The sequence below is a fragment of the Panthera tigris genome, chromosome B2, assembly GCF_018350195.1.
Source record: "Panthera tigris isolate Pti1 chromosome B2, P.tigris_Pti1_mat1.1, whole genome shotgun sequence".
NCBI lineage: Eukaryota > Metazoa > Chordata > Mammalia > Carnivora > Felidae > Panthera > Panthera tigris.
This window is the reverse complement of record NC_056664.1, coordinates 33811516-33835235: the sequence shown is the minus strand read 5'-3', so window position 1 is coordinate 33835235 and position 23720 is coordinate 33811516. Positions and strand designations below refer to the sequence as shown.

General features: G+C 51.0%; 2 protein-coding genes across 5 annotated transcripts in view; both read right to left on the bottom strand.

The window, feature by feature from the left end:
• Nucleotides 1-20864, bottom strand: DEF6 (DEF6 guanine nucleotide exchange factor). Of its 2 annotated transcripts, XM_042986186.1 has the most exons (12): nucleotides 20605-20863; nucleotides 20099-20262; nucleotides 10150-10290; nucleotides 9337-9522; nucleotides 7530-7766; nucleotides 7294-7440; nucleotides 5219-5327; nucleotides 4735-5033; nucleotides 3530-3696; nucleotides 3218-3416; nucleotides 2164-2254; nucleotides 2-1960 (listed from the first exon to the last, which is right to left on the bottom strand). In XM_042986186.1, the coding sequence occupies exons 2-12, from the start codon at nucleotides 20192-20194 to the stop codon at nucleotides 1737-1739; spliced, it is 1896 nt and encodes a 631-aa protein (XP_042842120.1). In that variant the 5' UTR covers nucleotides 20195-20262; nucleotides 20605-20863; the 3' UTR covers nucleotides 2-1736. The 2 variants fall into 2 exon arrangements, with proteins under 2 accessions (XP_042842121.1, XP_042842120.1); XM_042986187.1 differs by lacking the exon at nucleotides 20099-20262 and having other exon boundaries at nucleotides 1-1960; nucleotides 20605-20864.
• A 1148-nt stretch (nucleotides 20865-22012) lies between these two features.
• Nucleotides 22013-23720, bottom strand: part of ZNF76 (zinc finger protein 76) — a 32963-nt gene continuing 31255 nt past the window's right edge. For all 3 annotated transcript variants that reach the window (XM_042986184.1, XM_042986182.1, XM_042986185.1), the window contains 2 exons: nucleotides 23460-23573; nucleotides 22013-22896 (listed from right to left, as the gene is read on the bottom strand). In XM_042986184.1, coding sequence (XP_042842118.1) covers nucleotides 22792-22896; nucleotides 23460-23573 — 219 coding nt within the window. In that variant the 3' untranslated portion in view covers nucleotides 22013-22791. The remainder of the gene's footprint in view (nucleotides 22897-23459; nucleotides 23574-23720) is intronic.

Genomic DNA, 23720 nt, shown 5'->3' with positions numbered 1-23720 from the left:
TAAAAAAGTTAAGGGCCATTGTGAATCCCAGTTCCTGCCTAATGCTTCCCTTTCTTCTGAATTCCTGAATTGTACTGCACTTAGAGTTTGAACCTCACTTCCCATCCCTGAAATACGTATCATGCTATACTGGTAGTTTCGTTTCATGGCACTTTACATAGACTATAATGAAGTTCCTTGCAGTAGAGTTTGGGGTACTGGCAAAAGATTTGAACTTTGATATCAGACAGCACATAAGCTACAGGAGGGCAGCGACTCTCTCTTGTTTTGTTCTGTGCCCTATAGCCAGCACCTAGCATGATATAGGAGCTTAACGAATAATTCATTGAATAAATGAATGGGCTTGAGTTTGAATCTTAGCTACTTTATCACTTTTAAGCTGTGTGACACCCAGTCATTCATTTTAGAATTTAATTATTCAACAAACACTGTTGCATGTTTGCTAAGAGCCAAGCACTGTACTAGGCACTGGGGACATAAGTTGAAGAAGATACGTCCATGCCCTCAAGGAACTCATGCATCTAGTTATGAAGGCTGTTATGTGAAGTAAGGTGGGAAGGGCAGCCAGCGTGCAGGCCCAGGGGAAGAAAATGAGAGAACTGTTAGCAGATCTGTAAAGCAGAGGCATAGGAAGCTTTCCTGGGCCTCATGTGCCACATAAGGGAATGTGAATTTGACTTGACTGATTAGATATGGGGCAAGATGAAAAAGGAGTCAAAGGTGAGCAGGCAGGAGAATACAAAGGCCTTAGGTTAACCACAGTAGCAGCCACAGTGGCCATAGAGAGGGACTGAAAGCTATGAGAGAGTAGAGCAGAACCTACCACATTTCATGATGGTTTTGCACGAGGGGGATGAGAGGAAAGGAGCATCTTAGATTCCCATATCTCTGCCTTGGGTGACAAGGTCAGTGAGTCAAATAATATGGGAAAAGAAGCAAGTTTGGAAGGCTTTGGGCAAGTTATCTGACCTCTCTGAGCCTCAATTTCCCCACCTGTAAAATGCGAATAATAACATCCACCTCTCAGGGTTGCCATGAGAATTAAATAACAGGGAAGTTGTGGGGCATAGAATAGATGCTCAGTAAACACTTTTGGGTGATACTAATAATAGTCCTTGCTCATGTGCCAAGCACTTGATCCTCACAACAACCCTATAAGTTACATCTTATTATTATTCCTGTTTTACCAACACAGGAACTGAAACACTGTGAGGTGAACAAACTTGACCAAAGTCACCCAGTTGGTAAGTGGCAGAATGTACTTTCCTAGCCACTGCACTCCACTTCACTCCTGAGACTTATAACTGGACTTGAGGAAGGAAGAGAGGACGTGGCAGGAGAGATGGACGGCAGACCTGATCAAGGATTCACTCCAAGGGCAGTTTTTATTTAGAAACGTGCCTCTACAGCTTGGTGGCAGTCTGAGGGCACATGCCGCTGGCTTGCTTGCTTGTTTGGTCTCTTTTCCAGCCCAGGGCATAGGGTCCTTGGGGTTAAGGCACAGGATCAAGTTCTCAAGGATCAACATCCCAGACAGCCTCAGTGGTCAGGGGTCTGGGGCTGGTGCCCAAAATAAACAAGGCTCCGTTCTGGACTGTTTCATGGTTAGAGGGCCTGGGCTCCTGGCACCAGGTCCTCAGCTCCCTCTTCTGCAGGGGTTGGCATCACCCACAGGCCAGCTGTGGCCAGGTTCTGGTGGGTATGAGGTTGGGGGGTGGGGAAGGGGATAGCAGAGGCTAATTTTCTGGCGATGGGTCCAGTTTATCTTCCTGGGGGGTGGAAGCCGAGATGGGAGCCTCATCCCCACCGTTGAGGGACTTCAGCTGCTCACTGCTGCTGGGTGAGGGGGTCCTGTTGCCCTGGGATCCCCAGCGGGTCAGGCGCTTTAAGGAGGAGTCACGGCGGGCAAGTGGAAGGGGCTGGAAGCCTGTGAAGGAGCTGCTGGTGGTGGGACGCTTGTCTGGCAGAGAAAAGGCAGCCGTGTGTAAGGAGAAAGGTACGTGCAAAGGGGACAGGTTGAAGGGCCTTGCCTCAGTCCCTGGGGTAAAGGAGAACCTCCTGACCTTTGATCCCCTGCAGACTCTGTAGATCTGGAGGTATCCCTTTCTCCTTCCCTTCCCTCTCCCCACTCCAGACAAAGCTCCAGGGTCTACCCCTTCTCACCTCCGGGCTCAATTGGATGCATGAGTCGGTTCATCTGAACATTCCAGTGTTTCACATTGGTGCTGGCCTGGCGCAGCTTCTTCTGGGCAGCCTGTGGGGGACAGGGCCAATGGGGAGTGGGTCAGAGACCCACTGAACAGACCATCCTAAACAGGGTGCCTTGACCTTTTCAGGTTTGCAGGCCCCTTAGAATCTGACAAAGGCTATTGATCACCTCCCCAGAAAAACTCACACATGTTCATAAAGAGTGAGATATGTGAACAGAGTTCGCTTCCAGTTTCAGGGGTCTCGTGGGTCCCCAAAAGGTCAAAAATAATCATAATTATGGTTTCCATTCATTAAGCAGCTAAGATGTGCAAAGCATATTTATTATTTTAGTTAACCTCCAGAGCAGAGGCGAACAACAAGGAAGGGCAAAAGAGGTTAAGTGACTTGCCCAGGGACCGACGTTGACCACCGCACCACACCACCTCTGCAGGACCTAATGCAAAAGCTCTGCTCCGCTGCTCACCCAGCCATTAGCAGTGGTTGTAGGGTGAGGGAACCACGGAGGAACTTTCCCTTTCCATGGTACATATTTCTGTGTTCAAATTTTTTACTATGACCATGTCGGCCAACAAAGCGAATAAAATGACATTAATAAGAACATCAAAAATTGTAAAAGAACAACAACGACGACGACGACGACGACGACATCAAGCCCTCTTCCACGGAGATTAGAGCCAAGGTATAGGGACAGCAAGGGAGGGGCTTGGAAGAGTAGGAGAACATTTTGCGCAGATCAATAACCATGAAGCAAATAGCAGCTAATGTTCCCTCCGCACTTGCTACATGCTAAATACCACATATCATCTCCTTTGGTCTTCATAACAATGCTGTTACGGTCCCCTTCCCCGGGTGAAGGACTTGAAACTCAGAAAGGTCAGGCAACCGGCCTGAGGCCACACAGCCAGGAAGGGTTTCAGGGTTTTCGGGGTTTCAGGGAAGGCTCCGGCTCCTGCGGGTTAAGGCGCTCACCCCGCCGGCCCCCACCCTCTGCCACTGCGGGCCTCACCTCCACGTCCTCGTCGGCCCTCTGCCGGTTCTGCCGCACCTCCTCCAGCTGCTGCTGGGCTCGCTGCAGGGAGCGGCTCTGCAGCGCCATCTCCTGCTGCAGCTCTTGCTTCTCCTGCTGCGCCCGCTCGATGTAGCGCTCCTGCTCCTCTTTCAGCTGCAGCAGCTGCTTCAGCTTCTCCTCCTCCTCCTCCAGCAGTCTGCCGGGCGCACACTGTGTCGTCTCCACGGCCGAGGCACCTCGCGGGGGCCCCGCCAGCGGGACGCTGGGGAGTCAGGGAGGGGAACCAGGAGGGGTCCCGCTCAGTCCTACCTGGTCTGGGCTAGGCGCACAGCCTCCTCATCCCGCCGCGCTTTCACCTCCAGTTGCAGGGCCTCCTGCAGCCTCTGCTGCATCTCCTCCAGCTCTTGGATGCGCTGCCGCTGCCGGGCAGCCTCCTCCTTCTTCAGTTCCATCTCGGCTTGCATGGAGGCCCGGGCCTGCGCGGGGACACAGAGCCGCGTCCATGGGGGCAACGGCGTGGGGCAGGGAGGGCCGCCGGTAGGCTGCCCTTTCCCCAGGGCTCCGCTAGGCTGGCCCAACTAGCTGTCTCCCGGTGAGGGTCTGGGGGGGCTCCTTCATGTTGGGGTTTCCTGATCTGACCCCTTTCCGGGAGCCTGACTAGGTCAGATAATGGTCAGTGAACAGAGGCTACATGGGGGAAAGGGGCTCGTCACCCCCTGCCTAGCACCAGCCTTAATAATCAGTATTATGTCCTATTAATATTAGGCATTATAACTATAATTAAGGCTAGTACTAGGCAGGGAGTGACTATAATTATAATAATTGTTGTAACAACTAAAGGTGTTCCTTCACTTGATCCTCACCATACCTCTAAGAGCACAGTTCTGTTAGCACCAACATGTCACTGATAAGTAAATGAGGCACAGAGAGGCTAACTTGCCTGAGATCACGAGGCTCCTAAGGGGCAGAGCTGGGATTGAATCCAGGTGTCTGTAACTCCAGTTCTAGATCTCTTAAATCCTATATCTAATTCACCTACATGCCTATCCGCCTCCACATTCGTCCCTCCTTCCTCCCATCCTGCGTTCCCCGAACTGGTTCCACTGTAAACTTAGATCAAGTGTAGTCCAACCTAGTCCAGCGTGGGTCCAAACTCATCCCCAAACGCCGTCTTTAGTTGCCCCGCCTCCAGCCAAGGCGTCCGAATTCTACACCTGTAGCACTCAGCTCCCAGCCCCACCCCGTCTTCCATCTCCAGCCATCACTTGGATAGGTTCCTCCTGCACTCCCACCCCTTATCCCGCCCCTGGCACTGGCCCTGTCCCATACGCTTGTTTCATTCAGGTGCACAGGCTCTGTTCCAAGGCCCTCATTCCAAGCCCCGCCTCCGCGCACCTCCTTCCCCAGCCCGTGGGCTCCGCCCCCGGCCCAGGCCCCGCCCCCGGCCTTCAGCTCTCTAGCCGGGTCTCCCAGCATCTCTCTGCCAGCTGTCCCCCGCCGGGTGCGGTCCCCACCTGCTCCGCCTCGCGCAATTGGCCCTCGAGGGTCTGCTGCAGCTCGCGGTGCTGGCTGCGGCGTCGTTCCTCCTCCTCCTGCAACAGGCGCTCGGCTTGCCGCTGCGCCTCCTGTAGCAACTCCAGCTCCTGCAGCTTCCGTTCCTTCTCCTCCTGCAGCTGCTGCAGCCGCAGCAGCTCCTCCTCCTTGGCTGCCCGGCGCCGCTCCCGCTGCTCCCGCTGCTCGCGCCGCTTCTGCTTCAGGTCCTTGTGCAACGACGTCTTCCCCTCCGCCTGCAGCCGGATCGCGGTCTGGATGGCTGCGGCGGGAGAGGGAGGGGGTCAGCAGAAGGCTAGCCGGGGGCAGCGGGGTCCTCGAGGTGGTCCACCTCCGGAAAGGGGCCTTAGGAGTTGCTCGAGTCAGTCTCCGGCCTCCCGCTGGACAGTGTTACCACCCCCTTGTCACTAAGGAGGCGACCCAAGCCAGCCCGCGGCGAGCACTCACCAGCTGTCCATTCCTGGCGCTGGCGTGTGTCTGAGGCGCTCATCTCGTACGTTCGGGAGGCTGTCTTCACACAGAACATGCAGCGCTTCCCCTCTCGGTCGGGCAGCACCTGGGAGAGGGCAAGTGGCCCCAGATACGCTGGCTTCACTGGGGTCAGGGCCACACCGGCCGCAGAGACGCTCCAGTTCCATCCCCTACCGGTCCTCGCTGACCATCCACCCTGGGCACCGCTCCTACTCTGCCAGGAGCCTGGATGGCTTGGCATGGGGGTTAGTTATGGGCGTACTGTGTCCCCATAACTCTTGTAGTCCCTGCTCTTTGGAGGTAGGGCGGGGCCGTTTTCATCTTGGTATCTCTCCATGGGGCCTAGCATGTAGCCCATTACTGAGTGCTTATGCAGATCATTCTTGAACACCTCCTGTGACACGGTCCTCACTATCCAAATCATTCATTTTCACATAGCCCTGCCTGTTGAGAAAGTTCTCCACTCATTCATTCCACAGATATTTTGGAGTGTCTACTGCAGACAGCTTATTGTTCTAGGCATTTAGGATACCGAGGTGGAGGTGTGCCTAACAGACCGAAATCCCTGCCTCCCCTAAGTCATATTCTAGCGGAAAATAACAGCTACCACATATTGAACTTCTTATGCTCTAGAGGCCGTAGTAGTGCTATATGTGCATCATTTTTTTCACACCTCCCAAACAACCTTGCCAGGCAGGCATTATTGGCTCCACTTTACAGAAAAAGAAACTGAGGCTCTCACAGGTCGTGGCGCGTGCCCAATTCACACTGCCTGTTACTGGTGGGGCTCAGCTTTCTGCCCAGATCTATGCTCTGTCCTCAGTGACACCTGTTTTCTTACGTGACAAAAAATGGGCAGAGCCTAGGATGATTTTTAAAAATGTAAAACAACAAATGTTGATGAGGATGTAGACGGTGGAACCCACGTACACTGCTGGTGAAAATGTAAGGTGGTATGGCTGCTATGGAAAACAATTTGGCTATTCCTTAAAAAGTTAAACAGCATTTCCATATGATCTCGCACTTCTACTCCTCAGTGTGTACCCGGAGAAGTGAAAACATATGTCTACCCAGAAACTTCTGTATGGATGTCCAGACCAGCATTATTCACAACAGCAAAAAGACGGAAACAACCCGTTGTCCATTAATGAATGAGTAGATAAACAAAATGTCTGTCTACACAATGGAACATTATTTAGCCATAAAAAGGAGTGACGTTCTGATCCACACCACAGCATGGATGTACCTTGGAACATTATGCTGAGTAAAAGAAACCAGTCACAAAGGGACAAATATTATATGATTCCATTCTACTCCAGGTACCTAGGACAGGCAAATTTATGGAGACAGAAAGTAGAAAAGAGGTTAGCAGGGGGTGGGGGAGGGGATGAGTTATTTTTTAATGGGTAGAGAGTTTCTGTTTGGGATGATGAAAAAGCTTTGGGAATAGTGGTAATGATTACACACATTGTGGATGTACTTAATGCTATGAACTGTACACTTAAATGGCAAATTTCATGATAGATGTGTAGTTTTTACTACAATTAAAAAAAGTTTAATGTTTACTTACTTCTGAGAAAGAGTGAGACAGAGAGAGAGAGAGAAAACATGAATCGGAGAGGGGCAGAGAGAGAGGGAGACACGGAATCCGAAGCAGGCCCCAGGCTCTGAACTGTCATCACAGAGCCCGACTGGGGGCTTGAACCCACAAACCATGAGATCATGACCTAAGCGGAAATCAAGAGTCAGACATTCAACCGACTGACCCACCCAGATGCCCCTCCCCCCACTTTTTACCACAATTTAAAGAATTGTTTTAAGCCACTAAAATAATAACGGGACAGAGCCAAGGGAGGGAAAGGAGAGGGATGTGGAGAAAGATGAAGGAGGTATATAGAGTTGTCAAAGGGAATGGAATTTGGGTGAAGGAGAAAAACTTTTCAAGAGGATTCCTAGAACATTTTGCTGTGTTGTGTGAGGCATAAGCCATCTCTTCTGAAACCGTTAGCAAAATTCACACCTGTGTTCTACCCCGTCACCGTCTCCCTCACCTCCACGCAGCACTGTGCGTCCAGTGGGATGGTACCCCTTTTCTCCTTGCACTCTTCACTCCCAAAATAGCAGAGGCAGCTGGGCTGCAGCTGGAACCAGCGTTCTGTCCAGTTCCTCCTCAGGTGCCCTCGCTTCCACAGGTAGCCCTGCCAGCCAGAGCAGAGTCAGAGGCCTCACCGGCACGCCCCATCCACCCCAGCTGGGGGTCCTCCTCCAGTTCCCAGCTTGGCCTGACCTGCTTCAGGACATCTTGGATGAGTTCCTGATAGACTTCATGGATGGCCATGCTGAGAGTGTCCCGCCCCACACCTCGAAGGCAGCGCCCCGAGTTGAAGAGTTCCAGGAACTGCCAGACGCTGAGCCCTCCGCTGGTCTGGGCTGCCTGGGCTTCCTGGGCCAGCAGCTCTTCCAGCTCACCCAAGCCCACCTCCAAGCTCATGCTGCTGAGCACCTTCTTCAGCAGGTATTCCACCTGGAGGAGAAGGAAAGCCTGGTGGCTGCAGCAGGCAGTGTTGCCTGCGACAATACCAGAGGGTGCCCCCTCTCGCTCCCCAGAGCCTAGACAGGGGTGACCAGGTACAGGGAGTGGGGGACCAGAGGACTAAATGTTGGTGGAAACCAGGGTAGATTTGGGAGGGAATCCTGGAGCCCCAACCTCAATTCAGGCATCCCCTTCCCCTCCCCAACCTCCAGTCCCATGTCCCACTCCTTCATGCTTTAAATTAAGGGCAGGGTGAAGGCTGAGGGCTAGGGGCCAGGCAGAGGCAGCAAATCATAGAATACATCAGAGGGGGTGCAAGGGCTCTGTCATCCAATACCCTTACTTTGCAGATGACAACACTGAGGCCCAAAGGGGGAAGTGACTTGTTCTAAATCATACAGCAAGTTGGTGGCAGCAAGAACTCGATTCAGATCTCCTGAATCCCATCTGAGTCCTTATTCCAAGCCCAAGCTCCAACCCAGAGGATCCTTCCCTTATGGGAGGTTAAGGGGATTGGGGGTGGTGGTAAGCAGGGCAGGGACAGGAAACCTGCTACAGAGGAACAGGAAGTAGTGGTTGGGGTACATCCTGCTGCAGTTTGTTCATACATGTTGATCGCAGCAGCAAACAGCCTTCTGGCCAATGAGGGTCCACCTTGCCCTGACAGGAGTCTGACAGGGGTGCTGAACCAGGTGTAGAGAGACACATGTCCCTTTCCTGCCCCAGCAGCTTCTTGGGAAACTCTCTTGCTCTGGAGCCTCCTGGGTCTCAGCTGGGAGTGGGGGGGGGGGTGTACCAGTTCAGGGATTAGATATTTCCCTCACCCTTCCCACAAACAGAAGCAAGGAGACAAATCTGAGTGCAGTTGGATGTGCCAGGACTTGTAAACACGGAGGATTCCTCCCCTCTATACCTTAAGACCTAAATTGACCCTGGCATCTTCATAGTCACCAAAAGGTCAGGAGAAGGCTGAACAGATGGGGGAGAGAGGTGGGAAGTGGGTTGGGGGGCACCTGAGTTGAGGCAGTAGAGCCTCTACTCCCAGCATACCCTCTCTGGAGCCCTGATTTGGGTTGGCCCTGGCTCTCCCCAAATTACAGAAGACAGGAAGGGAAAAATCTAGAGCCAGAGCCAGATTTGGTTGCCCCACCCCCCTGGGGTAATTGGACAGCTATCCCAGGAAAGTCTCCCTTCCTCTCATATAGTACCCTTCTCAGACTGCTACGGTGCCTTAAATCCTGCCATTTGATCTTAAATGGTTTTCATTTTTAAAAGCCCAGTAAGGTATCAGGCATTTACAGCTCTGTGTACATAGAATCTACAGGTCATTTTCCTACTTTGAGGGTTAACAGAGGCTTGAAATAAGTGTAGTTTTGGTTCTCCCTGGGGGACGGCACAATTATTCTGGTCCGGGCAATTCTAGCATCTGGGGACAGCTGGGGGCAGAGAAGCACCAGCATGGGAAGACCAAGAAGAAGGGGGTTGTGGGAAAGTTGCAGAGATGATTCATGGTTTTGCTGAGGCCTGGCCCCAGTGATTCTGGGGCTGCCATTACCCTCACCTCATCAGGAACCATGATCAGAGGGTACTTGTCCTCAGACAGGAAGTTGAAGAGGCACCAGAGGCGGAAGGCATCCTCATTGGAGAGCATGCTGTTCCCGTTGCTGTCCACCCGATAGTTCTTCTTGGCCGTCAGGGTCCAACACAGCTCATCAAAGTGCTCCTTAACGAAAGCCCCCTCCTCCACCTGCCACCAGGCCTGCATGTCAGCCCAAAGGCCGCCCCATCCTTGCTCTACCACCAAACAAGCCTGCAGCTGCTTTCTTGGGGTCACCTACTCCCCTGCTCCCTACCCTGCCAAGTTGGGGCTCTAACTTGAGGAATCCCTGAGCTGCTTACCAGGTAACTAGCTGATTCCACACCTCCCACACCAATCCACACCCACCCGTGTCCCCTGCCAACAGAGAAACACTAGCCCCTCAGCCCAGGGGAAAGAGAAGCGGAGGCCAAGGGAGGATGGACAATCAAGAAGAGAAGAGAAGAGAGTGACAGCTGGGAGGAGCAGGAGGCACAGCACTGGGGAGGCTGGAGAGCCTTCTGTAAAGGTTACAGCTGGAAATGGGGGGTGAGTCTAGGTAGGAATGGGGTGGAAGTGTGGAGGCTGAGGTGAGGGAGATTGAGGGTGAGTTAAGGGAAGCAGGGAGGGGGACAGGGGGCTGCAGTGTGAAAGAAGGAGCTGGGAGGGTGGGGATGGACAGTGGGGACAGAAGTGGGGGTTTATAGGTGGGAGGGGTTGGGGTGGCAGTGTATTGGGGTGCTGGCCAGACTGGGGAGTGGGGAAAGGTTAGAGGTGCCCCCTCAAGCTAGGCCCCACCTTGTCCAGGATGTACTTGTTGAGGTAAGGCATGTATCCTTGGCTGGACACGGGGCCATCGTCATCGTCCCGGAAGTGCTCCTCCAGAGCCACAGGGTCGTGGGGGATGTGCAGGACCGTGTACAGGTTGTGGGACAGCACCTGAGACAGAGTGGCAGTTTGCCTTCCTGTGCCCCAACCAAAACTGGGCCAGAGGACTGTTCCCACCTCCTGGCTTGTCCCCATTCCCATCCTGGCTAAGTCCTCTGCACACATGATGCAATTCAATCATAACTAAAACTTACGTATTTATATAGACAACGGAATACAATTCAGTCATAAAAAAGAAGGAAATCTTGCCATTTGCAACAACGTGGGTGGAACTTGAGGGCACTATGCTAAGTGAAATCAGAGAAAAATATATACCATATGATCTCACTTACATGTGGAATCTAAACAACAAATAAACACCCCCTCCCCCGCAAGCTCACAGATACAGAAAGCAGACGTGGTTACCAGGGGCAGGGGGTAGGGAAGTAGGTGGAATGCATGAAGGGGGTCAAAAGGTACAACTTCCAATTATAAAATAAGTTATGAGGATGTAAAGTATAACATGGAGACTATAGTTAATAATACTGCATACGTATTTGGAAGTTGCTAAGAGTGGATCTTAAAAATTCTCATTACAAGAAAAAAGTTGTAAAAAAAAAAAAGAAAAGAAAAAAGTTGGGTAAGTATGTATGGTGACAGATGTTAACTAGACATTGTGGTGATCATTTCACAATATATACAAATATCACATCATTATGCTGTATACCTGAAACTAAGATGTTATATGACAATTATACTTCAATAAAAAACAAAAAACAAAGAAACCTAAAACGTATACCCTTACTATGCACTAAGCACACTGAGTGAAGTACTTTACACATAATTCATTTAATCCCCATAACAACTGTTAATATCCCCATTTTACAGATGAGGTGAAAGAGCTGGGCTTCAAACCCACGCAGCCATGTTCTTAGCCACTTCGTTAGGTAGGGATGTCCTCTTTCTACAGACAAGGACACTGAGGCTCAAGGGATTCAATAACTTGCCCAAGGATTCACAGTAAGCAAGAGTCTGGGATTCAAATCCATCTCTGAAGATCCCAAAGCCCAGGCGCTTCCCAGGATGCTGGGCTATCTATCAGCAGGGAGGTGGCTGTCACACCAGGGCAGAAGCCTCCAATGTCTCATCATTTCCATCAAAGACTCAGTGTTCGGGCTGCAGTGTGCCTAGCTCCGGGAAAGGCAAGTGCATTTCCAGTCACTGCCCTTCAAAGATGGAAGGGAGCTGGAAAGGGCTCAAAGAAGGGTCACGAAAAATGGTCTGTGACATGTGGAGGAAAAGGCCTAGAAGGGATGGTGGCCATGGTGGTGTGGAGGGGAAACACGGGTTGGTTAACAAACCCATGATATAAGAACAAAGAGGTTGAAGTTGGAACAAGAGCAGGAAAAAATAAAACTGCCTCGGGTAGTTCTCTTATAGCACGTATCACAGTGGTAATGATGAAAATGGTCATTATTGCACACCTACTATGTGGCAGCCACTGTATGAGGTGCTTTCTATACCCCATGTCTAAAATCCACAACTGCGATACACAGATATAATTATCCCCGTTATTTATTTATTTATTTAAAAAAATTTTTTTTAACGTTTATTTATTTCTGAGACAGAAAGAGACAGAGCATGAATGCGGGAGGGTCAGAGAGAGAGAGGGAGACACAGAATCTGAAACAGGCTCCAGGCTCTGCACCGTCAGCACAGAGCCCCACGCGGGGCTTGAACTCAGGAACGTGAGATCGTGACCTGGGCCAAAGTCGGAGGCTCAACCGACTGAGCCACCCAGGCGCCCCGGTCCCCGTTTTTTAGATGAAGGTGCTCAGCCTTGGAGAAGTTGAGAGTAAGTGGCCGAGCTGAGGCTGGAACCAGGTGTGCCTCCCTATTAAAATACTGACCCTGAGACTCTTTCTCCAGGTAGACGGTGAACTCTGGAGGCAAAGTTTCTGTTCATTTCTACCACCCAGCCCCTATGTCCTCTTTTGCACACTGAAGGCAGTCAACAAATGCTGTGTTTAAGGGCTGCTTCCACCCACCAACAGTTAAGCTTAGGGTCAGGTCCTGAGGCAGGAGCTGGCAACACCCCAGGGATGGTACCATGCCAAGTCTTCACTTCTTTATTCTCTTATGAGAGAAGATGGGACAAAGGATTGACACTTGCCCCCAGTATTCTGCTGGGCCTCAGGCTCGACTTAACAAAGAGGGAAGTTGGAAGACCCAGCAAGAGGGTGTTTCTGTTTTCGCTCATACCTCTCTGGGAAGCCATCCCTGACCCCCACCCCAACCCTGGTTCCCGTGCTCTTCAAATCATCTCATGTGCCATATTTGGTTTTGCTTCTCTTGTTCTAGAGGACATCTTAAGTTTCTTCCTGATAAACTCTGCCTTCTTCTCCCTTATTTGGTAATGGAGCCCTGATTTTTCTTTGAGAAGCACCTCTCCCCCATTCTCAATATCTGTGGTAATTGACCGCGTGTACCCTGACCCGACCTGGGGCAGGGGGTGGGCACATCAGAGTCACGGCGATTGGCTGAAGGAAAGGCACGTGACCAAACCTGGGCCAATAAAAATCAGCCCTACGATTTAGGCTTCCTCTAGTGGAAAGAGGTATACTTTGTTAAGCTGTTAGAAGGTAGACACCTTCACCCTCTACCCCTCAGTTTCATTGTCAGTAAAACAATGGGATAGTAACTGTCACCTGGAGAGGCTGTGAGGCTGGAAAGGATTATGGAGAGTGCCAGAGTTAGGTCTGCACAGAGCTAATGTTAGTTCTCTTTCTGCTTAGAAAGTGCAATTAAAAATTTTTTTTTTCAACGTTTATTTATTTTCGAGAGACAGAGACAGAGCACGAGCAGGGGAGGGGCAGAGAGAGAGGGAGACACAGAATCCGAAACAGGCTCCATGCTGTCAGCATAGCGCCTGGCGCCAGGCTCGAACAAGGCAGTCATGAGAACTGGACCTGAGCCGAAGTTGGATGCTTAACCAACTGAGCCACCCAGGTGCCCCCAAAGTGCAATTTTTTAACCTCACATATGGACATAGATCTTGACTGATATCAGGTACTGAAGAGACTATGAAGAAATGGGGATTTGAATGCTCTACTGCTGAGGTGTGAATTAATCTCTCTGGAGGGCAAGAACCTATCAAACTTAAAATTGGGCATGACCCCCAAATTTCTAATCATCTAACCTATAGATGCTCAAGGGAACAGAGCTACATGTACAAGAATGTTCACTGAAGCATTGTTTATAATATGAGGAATTGGAGACAGCTAGGCTTCTTCAGTAGGGGGACAGGTACACCGTGTCATGGACCTATGTGTGGTTGGAAATATTTTACCTCTGACACTTGTGTGCTTATGGGCAAGTGGTTTAACATCTCTAAGACCTTATCTCTTCTGTGAGAATAATAAGGGGGCCTACTCCAAAAGGTTTCTTAGGGGCGCCTGGGTGCCCTCAGGCAGTTAAGCATCTGACTCAAGTCATGCTCAGGTCAAGGTCTCACAGTTCATGAGATGGAGCCCCCACTCCCTGCTGAGTGTGGAGCCTGCTTGGGACTCTCTCTCTCCCCTGCTCTCTGCCCCTCCCCCACTTATGCTCTGTCTCTCTCAAAAAATAAACAAATAAATAAATAAATAAACATTAAAAAAATTCCCAGAGGTGCCTGGGTAGCTAAGTTGGCTAAATGTCTGACTCTTGGTTTTGACTCAGGTCATGATCTCACAGTTTGGTGGGTTCCAGCCCCGCATTGGGCTCTGCGATGGCAGCGTGGAGCCTGCTTTGGATTCTCTGTCTCCCTCTCTCTCTCCCCCTCCTGCACTTGCACTATCTCTCTCAAAATAAATTAACAAACAAACATAAATAAATAAATAAATAAATAAATAAATAAAGTAAATAAATAAATTTCCAAAGGGGTTTTTTTTTGTTTTTTGTTTTTTGTTTTTTTTTTAGAATGAAGAGGTCAGCATAGCACCTGGTAGGGAGCTCATTGTTTAATAAAAGTTGTGTGCTATTTTTATTATTATGCTTTTATGAACACACATGGAAAGATATGCATAATATACTGGTTGGTGAAAAAATAACAAGCTGTAGAGTGGAATGTTTGTAAAATAAATGTGTGCAAAGATTAGGTTGAACCATAGCAAATTGCAGTTTTAATAGGTTGAAACAATAAAATGTCAGCAATTTCATATGGCCCAACCTAATGTGTTTATTTGTATATAGGAAAAATCTAGAAGACTCAGCAGACTGTTAACAGCTATCACCCCACCATCCTTCCCCAGGGAGGGGAGGAACTTTCATCATATTTAACATTACGTTTGTCTTTGAATTTTTTTTAAACCAGTAACATGTTTTACTTGAATAAATTTCATCTTCTCTAAAATTATATTCTTCTACACTCTGAATTCTTTTTTTTAACCAAGAGGATTTGTTTTTATGACAAAAATTTAAAGCCACAGAGATAAAAAAACAAAGAGTGCCATTAACCACTAATGCACCCTGTTATTAAGTTGGTCTATAATGACATTTATTTGCTATTCCCTTTTTGTGCGAGCATTTCTGGGTGTTCTACATTCCTTGAGGGCAGCAAGGACTCTAAGCTCAGGCCTGATTCCAGAGTTCAGTACCATGTCCCCCACAAGATAAATGTTTTTGTCTGACTCAAGTCTAACTTACATGCTCCAATGGTTTCCCATTTTTCTCAGAGTAAAATTCCAAGTCCTTCCAGAGGCCTCAGGCCCCATGTGACCTGGCCTCCTGCACCTTCTCTGACTTCATTCCTCTTGCTCACTCCTCTGCCAGGCACACATTTGCCTCAGGGCCTTTGTACTTGCCATCCCTTCAGCCTGGAACATCCTTCTTCCAGGTGCAGGCATGGCACATACTCTCTTCTCCTTCCCGTCTTTAACTGAGATGTCACCTTCTCAAGACCACCTTATTTAAATCTATAACCCCATCCCCTCTACCCCAACCCCCCACTCTCCATCCCCATTTCTGCTTTATTTACTCTCATGTCATGGATCATCTTCCATCACGTGATACATTTGTACTTATTTTATCATCTGTATTTTCTGACTAGGATGGTAGCACCACCATGGGGGGATTTTTGTCTGTTTTATTCACTGCTGTATCATGGGTCTGGCACCTAAGAAACTCAGTAAATATCTGTTGAATGAAATTAAACGCTTCATGGGAAGAAGTGTGAGAAATACAAAGTCAGGCAGACATGTACTGAATCTCTCTGAGCAAATTAACCTCACTGGGACTTAGTTTTTGTATCTCTAAAAACAGCATTCAAAGAGATGCTGTGCAAACCCCCTTCCCACCCCCGGATGGAACCTGCCACACGGCAGTGCAGTTATTTGAGCTGTTCCTCACTTCGGTTCATTCGTCCACACTGTCCTCTAAGACATACCTTCCTCACCTGTACCTTTTGCCAGTGGAATCTGAGGGGCCCGGGACAGAGGCTCCAATCCCTGTGAGCCGTCAGGTGTCGGGACCAGAAGCAATTAAGGCTCCAGACACTCAGGGCTCAGGGCTTCTCCCCCAGAGAGCTCGGTAGACCTCAGACTGCCAGGCTTCCTGTGCCTGGGTGCTGGTTGGGGCTAGAGGTGGTGAGAGGGTGTGACCAGGGGAGGGTCAGGCTGGAAAGGAAATGGCAGGGGCGGAGGCCAGAATGCGCAGGAGCTCACTGGGCTGATTTCAATCAATCCTCAGCCCTGGAGGCAGGGACTCTCATTATCCTCCTTTTACAGATGAGGAAATCAAGGCTCAGAGAGGTTAAGCATCTTGCTGGAAGTCTGCCTCTAAAGCCCTACTCTTGATCTCTCTGCTACATTAGCTCTGGCTGAGCATCACAATCACCTGGGGAGCTGGTGAAACTGAAATACGCTGGGGCCCGCCCAGACTTACTGACTCAGAGTTTCCAGGGGTGGGGTCCAGGTGCCTGTCGTTCTCACAAGCCGTCATTCAGGCTCCCTCACAGAGGACTCTCACAGTCTCACCCCCAACCCAGGCAACCTCTGACCTCTGAGTTGACAGCAACTGACCTTTGAGAGGTTTCATTTACCCACTGTTTCCTGTGGAGGCATGTGGGGAAATGGTTCTCCTCTAGGGGCTTGTGAGTTCCCTAAAAACTCAAGTGTGGGGATGGGGCAGGTGCCATGGCCCATGGTCTTGCGGTTCCCAGACTTCACTCGGGAACTCAGATATGAGGGGTTTGGGAACCCATAAGGAGCACCAACTAATGGCTGCAAAGACAGTACATAATCTCTCTTTCCTATACGGCCTATCGTTTTTTAAGTGTATCTCGGTGTCAGGAGATACTTTTAAATTATATAGATCCTTTAAAGAGTTACAACCAGCAGATAATAAAGTATAACTACTATCAGGAGGGAGGAGCCCTGGGGATTTCAAAAAGGTGAGAATCTCTGAATGAGTTGTGCGCCTGCTGAGAGCAAGAAAGGGCTAGAAGGGGCTGAGGGCAGGCACCAAAGAAAGAGGCTCAGAAAAGGGAAAAGAGAGGCTGCATCAAGGATCAATTTCACCTACTTGATGTACTTTGTCAAAATTTATTTTAGTAGAAAAAAAACCCCTTTTTATCTTAGTAATCTAGCTGGATAGCTTGGAGATCCCCAGTTCAACCCACTGGCTTTACAGATGAGAAACTAGAAATTCAGAGATGGGCAGTCACTTGCCCAAGGTCACCTAGCTGGCAAGGAGTTTAGAAGTCCAGGCCTATGTGGCTCTGAGTCAAGTGTTCTGCACACCACGAAATCATCCTCCCTCTGCCCACCATCCTCGGCTGGGGAGGCCAGCAGTAGGTAGGGGTCAGAACAAAAAAGCTGAAGATCGCAGCCAGCAGGTTCCTGGACTGGAGTTGTTCTTAACCTCCCCTCCACAGAGGAGAAGGCTGCTGTCCCTCTCCTGAGGCAGAGCCTGAAGCTCAGGAGCCTGAAAGACCTAAAAAAGTCAAGTGGGGGGGGGGGGGGGGGTGCCTGGATGGCTCAGTCAGTTAAGCGTCTGACTTCAGCTCAGGTCATGATCTCATGGTTCGTGAGTTCGAGCCCCACCTCAGGCTCTGTGCTGACAGCCTGGAGCCTGCTTCGGATTCTCTTTCTCCCTCTCTCTCTCTGCCCCTCCCCTGCTCATGCTCTGTCTCTCTCTGTCTCAAAAATAAATAAAACATTTAAAAAATAATAATAATAAAAAGCCAAGTGGGTAAGGACCCAGCTCTTGCCTGTCAAGGGGAAGGGGTAGGCCTGCTGCCTCCTGAGATCTCATCGAGCCAGAGACTTTCTGCTCCATCCACATCCCCAGTCTCAGGCCCCTCACCCCCAATTCTCAGCTAATCCCCCACTAGGCTCAGAACCAAGACTGCTCCCCTAGGGAAGAGGAGTCCTCAACTCCTGGCAAATTTTGTGCTCAATCTAAATCCATCCTGGGCAGCAGTGCCATTCATATTGGCTAACTGTACTTTCCTCAACTGGACAAAGGCCATTGTACTTTCTACAAGAATTCAGAGAGAGGAAGACTCATCTGCTCTGTCCTCCAAGTCTTCTCTTCTCCAGAGAAAACAATCCTGACTCCTTGGGTAATTCTCAGAGGGCTTGCTGACAGCCAGTGGCAGCCCTTCTCCCAACACATCAGGGAAGTGGTGACTGTCACAGACAGGCACAGCTTGCTGGGCTGGTTCAGTTCTCTGGCCTGGTCCCAACTGAGGACCCCAAGGCCAGGGACAGTGTTGGTGAGGACAGATTAATCCCAAGATCTTTTCCCTTCTCTCCCAAGTCTTTTCAGGGGTGGGGTTGGCCCCACTGGTATACCTCTCATCTGCTTCTTCCTCTGGCTTCTGACCACTTCTCTATTGCTCCTTTGCCTTTCCGGCATCCCCACCCCCAACACTATCACTACTTCCTCCTCTTCCAGTATCCACCACTATGGTCTTGGGAAAGAACTGCCTTCCCTATCTTTCTCGTGTGTGACATGGGCCTTACCACTTCTGCCCCACCCACCACCTGGTCCAAGACTCCTACCACTAGCACAGATTCTCAGAGTGGACGCATTTTCTGTTGAGTGGGGGAGAAATCTACCTTTGATCCTATGTGGCCATAGCTGCTGGCAGTGGGCTCAGTTTGAGCTGTGAAGGGATACAGACAGTGGACAGTTCAAGTATGTAAGCTCCTAATATAACCTTCCCTGCAAATACCCAACCAGTGGGGGTGAGGTGTGGGCATCGATCCAGTTGGGAGGCCAAGAAAAGAAGGTTAAGGTAGAAAGCCTTACTGGCTGATAGCCAGGAAAAGGGGACCCACCTGAGGGCTGTACCTTCCATAGATAGCCTGGAGAGGTTATAGGAGCTATAGGTAATAGAGAGGCAGAAAATGGTATCTTGGAGACAACAAACTATGGAGGTTGGGATTATTTCTATAAAATATTAATGAGAGTGGGAGGTGGATGCAGGGCACGGGTTGTTGCAGGGATGGATTTTGGATGATCTACTTTTCTTCTGTCTGTACTGAAGTCCCTGCTAGATGACATGATCTGCAATAAAATGATTTAAATAGAATGTAAGGAAGAACCTGCCTGTTGAGGAATCCTCCCAGATGATCAAAGGTGGTAACGGACTATCTTTCCTGGGGGTGCCAAGAATCATTTTTTGGATGCTCGTAAGTCTGGCTAAGGGGTAGTTTATGGGATAGGACCAGTTTGGCACATCCAAGTTTATTGCATTGAAATTCAGCAAAGTAGGAGGTTGGATTGGGGGTGGGGCATAGTGCCTATCCTGCCCCACTCATCTCTCCCAGGTTTCCAGGCATCTCCTACCTTAATCATTAAGAATGGAGGTTTCCTTGAGGCTACATTCCACCTTTGGGGGTGCCCAGATCGGACACCAGAAATTTAGGGCCTAGCTTCACGCGAGGCACATAGTTGCTCAGTAAACATGTGAATTGAATGAATGGTCCCTTAAGAGAGGTCACAGAGAACCGAGGCTTACCCTGTTCCTATCTCCCAGTGTTCCCTGGTTTCAGTGGCCTAGGGCCTTGCTTCTTCCCCACTAACTAGGGTGGAGAAGGCCACACTAAGCTAGCACTAGAGGAAGGGAGGAAACTTTTTGATCGCCTAGGAATTAATTGTCTAGGACCAAGTACTGAACCGTACATAGGACAATCACTGATGGAGCTCTTCCTGGGCTCAGATTCCACTCCCTCCCTACCTGAGGTCCCAAGGCCAAAGGGAACAGTTTCCCAACCTGGTGTGTGGGAGGAGGGGAGGCTGAGCTGGGCAGCAGCAGAACAGGGTCTTGGTCCTTGCCCCTTCCCAGTGCTGTTGCACCTGGGAGACAAGAGTTCAGAGGAGCTGTTCTCTGCCAAAGATGACCAAGTCAGCCTGGTTTGGAACTGGGAGAGGCTCTTTAAGCCACTCTCTCAGCTCCGGGAGGAAGTGACTGACAAGTACTAGCTAACTGTCTCTCTTCAAAACCAGGAGGAAGCAGCAGGAAGGAGTAGGGTGCGTGCCCAAGCTTCACTCTGGGGAGACGTGTGCTCAACACACGGAGTATGGGATGTCGCCTGGCCTGTTGGCCTTCAAAACCTAATGATGCCACCTCCACCCTCCCAAGAGTTGGGGGGGGGGGGCAGGGCTCTGGGCAAAAGCTCTGCACGTACTTCCCTGGGGCCTCAGAACGTGGGCAGCAGGATCTACCAGGCTATGTTGTCCTGCTTACCCAGTACTGTCTCCCCTCCCCAGGCCTGGGCCTCTGGATGGCTGAGTGCCCGGGGAGCAGCACAGCGTTCATGCCTGGCTCCTGGGCTGCAGGGGCTGATGAGGCATGTCTGCCGGCCTCCCCTGGGCCCCGGGTGCCCCTCACCTTGAGCTGGGACTTGGAGACCTTGCCGCTCTTCTCCACGTCCAGTGCGGTGAAAGCGTACCAGATGGACTTAAGCAGCTCCTTGCGCAGGGCCATTGCTGAGGTGCCCGCCCGGCCCGGGGGCGGCTCTGACACCGAGATCCGGTTTCAGGAAATGCAAACGGCTGCAGAGACCGCAGAAGGGCCATGGCGCGGAGCAAGAGCTCCACCTGCCTGCTTGCATGGGGCTCCCCGTGCTGGCAGGAACCAGCCTGTTGCTCTTGCAGCGCTCAGTGGCCCCACTCTCTGCGTGGGACCTCGGCACCAGACCCTGGAAGGCCAGAGCCCTTGTTCTGTTCAGTGCAGCTCCCTAGGCGTGAGGCCCTTTAGAAGCCTCCTCAGCCCCACAACCTTCTGGGGCTTCCTGCGCTCCCAGAGGCAGCTTGCTGAGGGGGAAAAAGCAAGTCCACCCTCCTGACTGTGGAAGGGTGGCATTAGGGGATATCCTGTCTCAATTCCACACTTACCAGACAGGAGGCCTTGGATGAATTACTTAACCTCCTTGAGCAGTTTCCTCATAGTAAAGCAGAAAAATACCCACGTCACAGAGTTGTAAAGTCCGGGGATGGATGTGAGGCAGAGCAGGCCCTGGATAAAGCACATCTTTTAGGGCCATCTAACACTGTGGTGGTGGGGCTCCTCCCAGGCGGAAGAAAACAAAGGCAACAACACAAAGTTGGCGGAGGAATTGGGCCAGGGCACCTCTCCAGGTCAGGCGGACTTGGCACGTGACTTGTTGCCTCCCCATCCTCTATGCTTAGGCTCTCAAAGGCCTCAGCTCAGAGCACTGCCCACTCTGGGGCTCACTGGCCTTGAAGACCACAGCATTTCTGAAGCACATGGGGGTGAGCCTTGTGGGGGGGCCCGGCTTCAAGGCTACTGGCGGCAGGAGGCTTGGGATTCAGGGCCCTCCACATCAATGCCTCCCTTTCTTTAGATCCAATGCCTGTGAGGGCTGGGACATGCTCCCTCCAAGAACAGCAATCATGGATGTTGAAGAAGTCTGCTCAGATAACTGAGACACCCCTCTTCCTGGGGGCGTGCCTCTGCTTCCAAAAAGCCGGTAACAAGAGTAAAAGGAAACTTGCTAGACGTCCCAGGAGAGGATGATTCCTGGGCTGGGGGAGAGGGTTCCATTCTCAAGTGGCAGGAAGGGACTTGGGCACATCTATCACCGTGGAGAGAGGAAAAGAGGCACCCCCAGTCCCTGCAATGCTCCCATGTAGGAGAGTCAAACCCAAAAAGTTCTTTCCATCAGATCTCTTCCTCTGCATCCCTCCCTTCTCACCAGGGCTGATCTGGTCCTCCCACATACTTTTCACTAGGGTCCAGTTGTGCCTTTGGGATTCCACAGCACAATCCCAGACACCTCAGTGGGCATCCCCAGAACTGGGACTTGAGCACTAGAGCAGATGAGTCATCAGAGACCTTCACTAGCCTTGGCAAAGGCACCTCCTACCCCCACTCCAACGTGGTACTTTGCCCACTTGGAGCAGCTGACCATACGCAGTGTGTGGATGTGGAGGTGGCTGGGCATGGAAGGGCTCTCCAGTACACAAGTTAAGGTATGAAAAAACAGAATTCCTCCAGTCAAACATCCTGATGCCTGAGATCCAACCAGAGCCTGGAAGCAGTGGTCCCACTGGTCCTGTTTGGCCCCCTGCAGCCTACCTGCTCCTTTGTGGGCAGAAAGCCACTGATAGCTGTTCAGGGCTTTTCTTACACCCGGGCTTCCTCCCACCTGTGCCCCTGGTGAGCCAGACCCAGAGGTCTGGCACTGAGGCTCAGTGGGGTTGTGCCAGGGATACAGGGCTAAGAGCCTGATTTGACCAGTCCTGGAACCAGAGACCAAAGCTGAAAGGAGGGAGGGAGGGACCCAGGTGGAAACTTGGAACTTTATTAAATACTCATTCACCCATTTGCCACCACCAACCAGAGCAGGAAAAAAAATTATCAAAATGGAATTTTAAAAAACCAAACCAAACAAATGAAACCCAATCCCCAGTATATACAGGGCTAACTCCCTGCCTCTCTGCCACAGAGAGGACAGGGGGCAACTGGGGGCGGGTGGGGCTGGGCACCTTTTCTCCAGCCACAGGCCCCTGAGCAATTCTGACTATGATGGCAGGAAATCCCTGCTGCCAAATGGCCAGGCATCTTGGCAGTCCTCCAGGGAGGTGGTTATTGCTGGGAGGAGCAGGGCTGAGCCTGCTCTGCCCCTACTGGGCTGAAAAGCTGTCTGCCCCTTCCCCTGGTGGGCAGTGACCAGTCAGAATAGAGGACCAGTCCCCACAGCAGTCCCAATTGCCACCTGAGAAGGGGAGTGGACTGAGGGCAGGAAGGTTGTTCTCTGGAGGAAGGAGGGTGGGCACCCAGCTGATTCTGAGGGGAGGATGCCCCAGTGCATCCTGGTGACCAGCTCGTCCTCTTTAGCTCCTGAGGATGACACACTCCCCCGATTCCAGCTGTTCGGTCTTCCTCTTGGGCAGGGCCCCTGGACCCTTCAGTGAGGCTGTTTTCCTGTCGCCTTCTCACCCCGGAGACGTATGTGGCCACCTTCTATGTGTCAGCCACAGCCCGGGCTCTTGGAAGCAAGGATGCCTGTGTGGCATGGCACCTCCTCCAACACGGTGTGGGACCCAGCTCCCTGGGACTCAGCAGCCGTTCTCGGGCTCTGTAGCCTCCAGGGTCACGGCCCCTTGCTGCATGGCAGCGGTGGCTACACTGATGGCCTCCTCTAAGGTCTGCTGCTCCTCCAGCTGCGGAGAAGGGGGTGGAGAAGGAAGGAGAGAATGAGACACTCCCCACTACAGTCTAGTGCTCGTCAGTATGTGGTCTACTTTTCTGAATCCCCTCCATCCACTCAGTGCCACATCCTGAGCAGTTAGTAGGGCCCCAATTAACAGGAAGTTCACTGACTAGAGTCCTAGCAGGCTAAGCGTGGCCAGGGAGCCACAGAATGGTCCATGGTCAGAGAGTTGGGCCTGATCACAGAAGGGAATGACTGGCTGGAGGGGACCTTAGTCATCATCTACTTTAGCCCCACTTGTTTTCCTGATGAAGAAACAGACACATGGAGAGATAGGGGTTTAGACGACCACGTGTGTTGCCATCGAAATTATTCTAAAGGCCAGAGGGGGCTTCACCACTCTGCTTCAGTCAAGAAAGAGCCTGAGACAGGTGTGTGGATGCAGGCAGAAAGGGATTTGTCTTCTGAAATGAGCTCTTTTTGGGCCGAATGCCCTTCTCTTCAACATCTCTACCTCATTCATTTCCCTCCCATCCTTATTCCTTTCTCAGGGTATTGGACCTCTACACCCACCTGCACCGCAATGTGCGTTCCGTTGGCTGTGGCCAACAGTGCCACCTGTTGGTGATGAAGGGATGCTACACTAGAGTCTTCGGCCACCACAGTCCCAGAGGTAATGATTGTAACCTGAAATATAAAAGAAGGTTTTCCTAACCCACCTACATTACTCTCCCTCCCCCAATCCAAATAAAAATGTCTTAAGCAAGGTGGCTAGAAACAAGCCAGAAAGGGATGGATAAAACCACTATAGGTCAGATTAATTAGCACAGGGCT

Bases quoted from the DNA above. Each gene is read 5' to 3' on its own strand.
- DEF6 (XM_042986186.1), bottom strand. From the start codon at position 20,194: ATGGCCCTGCGCAAGGAGCTGCTTAAGTCCATCTGGTACGCTTTCACC. The intron at 10,291-20,098 runs GTGAGGGGCACC...ACTCTGTCTCAG, and splicing joins TCTCCAAGTCCCAGCTCAAG to GTGCTGTCCCACAACCTGTA. The intron at 9,523-10,149 runs GTGGGGCCTAGC...GCCTGGTGGCAG, and splicing joins ACAAGTACATCCTGGACAAG to GTGGAGGAGGGGGCTTTCGT.